The sequence below is a fragment of the Hipposideros armiger genome, unplaced genomic scaffold (genome assembly GCF_001890085.2).
Source record: "Hipposideros armiger isolate ML-2016 unplaced genomic scaffold, ASM189008v1 scaffold_288, whole genome shotgun sequence".
Taxonomy (NCBI): Eukaryota; Metazoa; Chordata; class Mammalia; order Chiroptera; family Hipposideridae; genus Hipposideros; species Hipposideros armiger.
Genome location: NW_017731638.1, coordinates 166452 through 169400, shown reverse-complemented (window position 1 = coordinate 169400; position 2949 = coordinate 166452). Strand labels below are relative to the sequence as shown.

General features: G+C 43.3%; 1 protein-coding gene across 1 annotated transcript in view; it reads right to left on the bottom strand.

Annotated features, from left to right (window-relative positions):
• Window positions 1–2949, bottom strand: part of TFAP2B (transcription factor AP-2 beta) — a 38693-nt gene that overhangs the window by 14635 nt on the left and 21109 nt on the right. The window contains exon 6 of the mRNA XM_019658726.1: window positions 1549–1710. Coding sequence (XP_019514271.1) covers window positions 1549–1710 — 162 coding nt within the window. The remainder of the gene's footprint in view (window positions 1–1548; window positions 1711–2949) is intronic.

Below are 2949 nucleotides of genomic sequence, written 5' to 3'. Positions count from 1 at the left end.
ATAACAATTATGACAAATAGGCAGTTCTTAAGCTAGTTTCCTCAAGATCACCTGTGGGGTTCAAATGCACACATCCTGGCCTCCACCCTCACTGATTCCAATTCAGGGGGCTTGAGGCTAGGTCCAGGAATAAATATCTGGAAAAGCTCCCCATATGATTCTGATACTCACTCCAAGTTAAAAACTGCTGGCCTAAGAGAAGTCACAAGGCTTCAAGGGGGGAAGTTTCAAGCACTCCTTAGGAAAATGACAGCGTCATTTGTGGAATCCTGTTATCTAATTTATACAGTTTGGTTTTATTTTTTCCCCCAAAAGTACATTTACTCTTTTATAAAGCACCAACTGATCTCCTGCCACAAAACACCAAGGCAAGGGGTAGGAGGGCAATTTACTGACAAAGATCTATTATATTGCTAGCTGTGGCATCAGAGGAAAACCTTCTGAAAAGAGGGTGGGTGCCAGGATTTGATTGTTGGAAGAGATGGTTAAAGTCTTTCCTTAAGTTTGTACTCATTACCGAAGTGCCAAAAAGGAAATTCTGAACTGGAGAGAACAAATGCTTAGAGTCAAACATTTTAAATCTTCAAAGCCCAAACCAGGGTCTGTAAGCAATTAAAGTTCTGGGACATTAATATTTTTTGACCCTGCGGAAAGGGGCAATCAAATTCCAATCACGTCTCGAAAACATCTGGACAAATTTGAGCAAATGATTTTTCAGCCTTCCATATATTTCTTTAAATTACGCTGTCAACGGAACAAACCGCGTCCTCGAGCACTAAATAAATGAGCGCCGCTGTTTGGGCCGCGCCTGCGAGAGAAACGTGCGGGCGCACGCAGCGCCGCCCACTGCAGGCCTGAGCCGGCCATAAAACACCAACAATATGACACGGAAGCCAAAGACAGGAGTAAATCAAATAAATAGAAAACCCACTGTAAAAGTTCAAATGAGCTCTAGACCTAAATTTAGCCCGAGATTTACTATTTTCCCCTCTGGAGTTGTAGTAAATTTTACATCTGTGGAAGATGCCAAACAGCAACGTTGGAAAGAAAGTAATTAGGGCTGAGGGTAGAGATGGGCACACGTGGGTGACATATAGACACCCGGAGCAGCACACGTGGCTGTGTGGCTATGACAGGGAGAGGTGAAAGTCTGGCAGGAATATACATTTAGGGATCCAGGGAAGAACTGGAACAAGGAGCCAACCGCCTGCAAAAGATCTGCCTGACATCCCCGGGTTTGGGAAAGAGAACTGTAAAAAGCCTGGAATCAGATTCATAAAGCCATTCTCCACACCACCCACAAAGTTTGAAACAGAGAAGAGGAGACAGACAAACCCACAACCTATAATCAATTCCGCGGAGGCAGGGGAGGGAGAACAGGAACTGCTGGCAATGCAGGGAGGGCTTCCTAGCCAGCAATGGACAGGTTACAAATACTACTTCTGCTACTGAAGAAGTTTGCATTTTGCTCCCCACCGTCTCCTCCCAAGCCTGGTGGGTCAGCAGGGTAGGAGTCAGGGATGAAGACCCAGGGTTTGGGACACTCACTTGGTGGCCAGCAGCATATTCTTTCGGGAGTGCAGGTCACTGGGGTCTGTGTGCTGCCGGTTCAAATACTCAGAAACAGCTTTGGCAGGAAACTCTGTTTCGCAGATGTATCCAAAATCCCGAGCTAAGTGAACAGCTTCTCCTGAAAAGATAGCAGCAGACATTAATCATCAGCACCCAACCCCTAATCATCCCTGAGCAGGAGATACACCCTGGTCAACTCTTGTTATTTACAGAAGAGGCCAGCTGTTGGGAGGCAAAAGCAGAGGTGAGACAGATGCCCTAAGTAAAAATGATTTTCAGGCTGTCAAAGTTAACAAAACAAACTGCTCCCACAGCTCTTTCCAGCCTCTCCCTAATGATCCTAGACACTCCCTGGATACTTCAGGTCTCCCGCACTTCATGCTTTGTCTTGAGGGAAAGGTGGGTCGATATATTCTTGAGACATCTTACACATGCATCTGTCTACACAGTAGGCTGTATATTCAAGCCGGATTTCCCTCTTTTTACACTTGCTTTAAATAAATGTAAAAGTTTTCCTATCTTTTGTGTTATCTTTTGTAATCTCCCTCTATATTAGGAAAAATCTCTTATGAATAACATATATACAAACATAAATAAATCAATATGTGTATATGTCCATATATATTAAAGACTATGTGTAAAATACGTATGGAATGAATATTTCTATCCAGCAATGAAATATTTATTCTCCTTGGCAGTTTCCAGCTAGGTAGGTTTCAGGTTTCTCCTCTTCAGCGGTTCCCGTCATCATCCTCCTACCTAAGGACTTTCTACCGCACAAAGATGACACAGCAGCTGGACATCTGAGAAAGTTCTCAGCTTATGTGGAAGGCCCTCTCAAATAAAGCATTATTACCCTTTAAAGCACAGCCTTAGGGGTTTGAGGGAAGATCCCGAACATGAAAAAAGAAATATGGTGAATTATCTCAGAGCTTCATTATTTTAAGGACCATGTCTTATTTTTAATCAGCATTATTTTAGTAACAACAAAACCCTTCAGACACGATGCTTAACAATGATTCATAAAACTGAAACCTGCCAACCAAATATTGGAATTTCCGTGAGTTTTCCAGTTTCCTCCCTTCTCCACCCAAATCCCTGTCTTGGGCTGAGATTACATTAACTGCTTTTCAAAATGAGGATTGTGATATTAGCAATTCCCTGAAGGGCAAAAAGTAACCCCCTCTCCCCCAAGCTAAAAGTCAACCACTAATAAGTGTGGTCTTGATATTTGGTGAGTGCTGCCCCTGGAGGGTAAGTTTGAGCCTGGCAACTTGCATTGAAGCTTGAAAAGTGCAATCCCTCTAAATGTGATGAATTTATGGTTACTGCTTAAATATTCTAAGGTCCCCTCCTCCAAACACCAACTCCCCACAG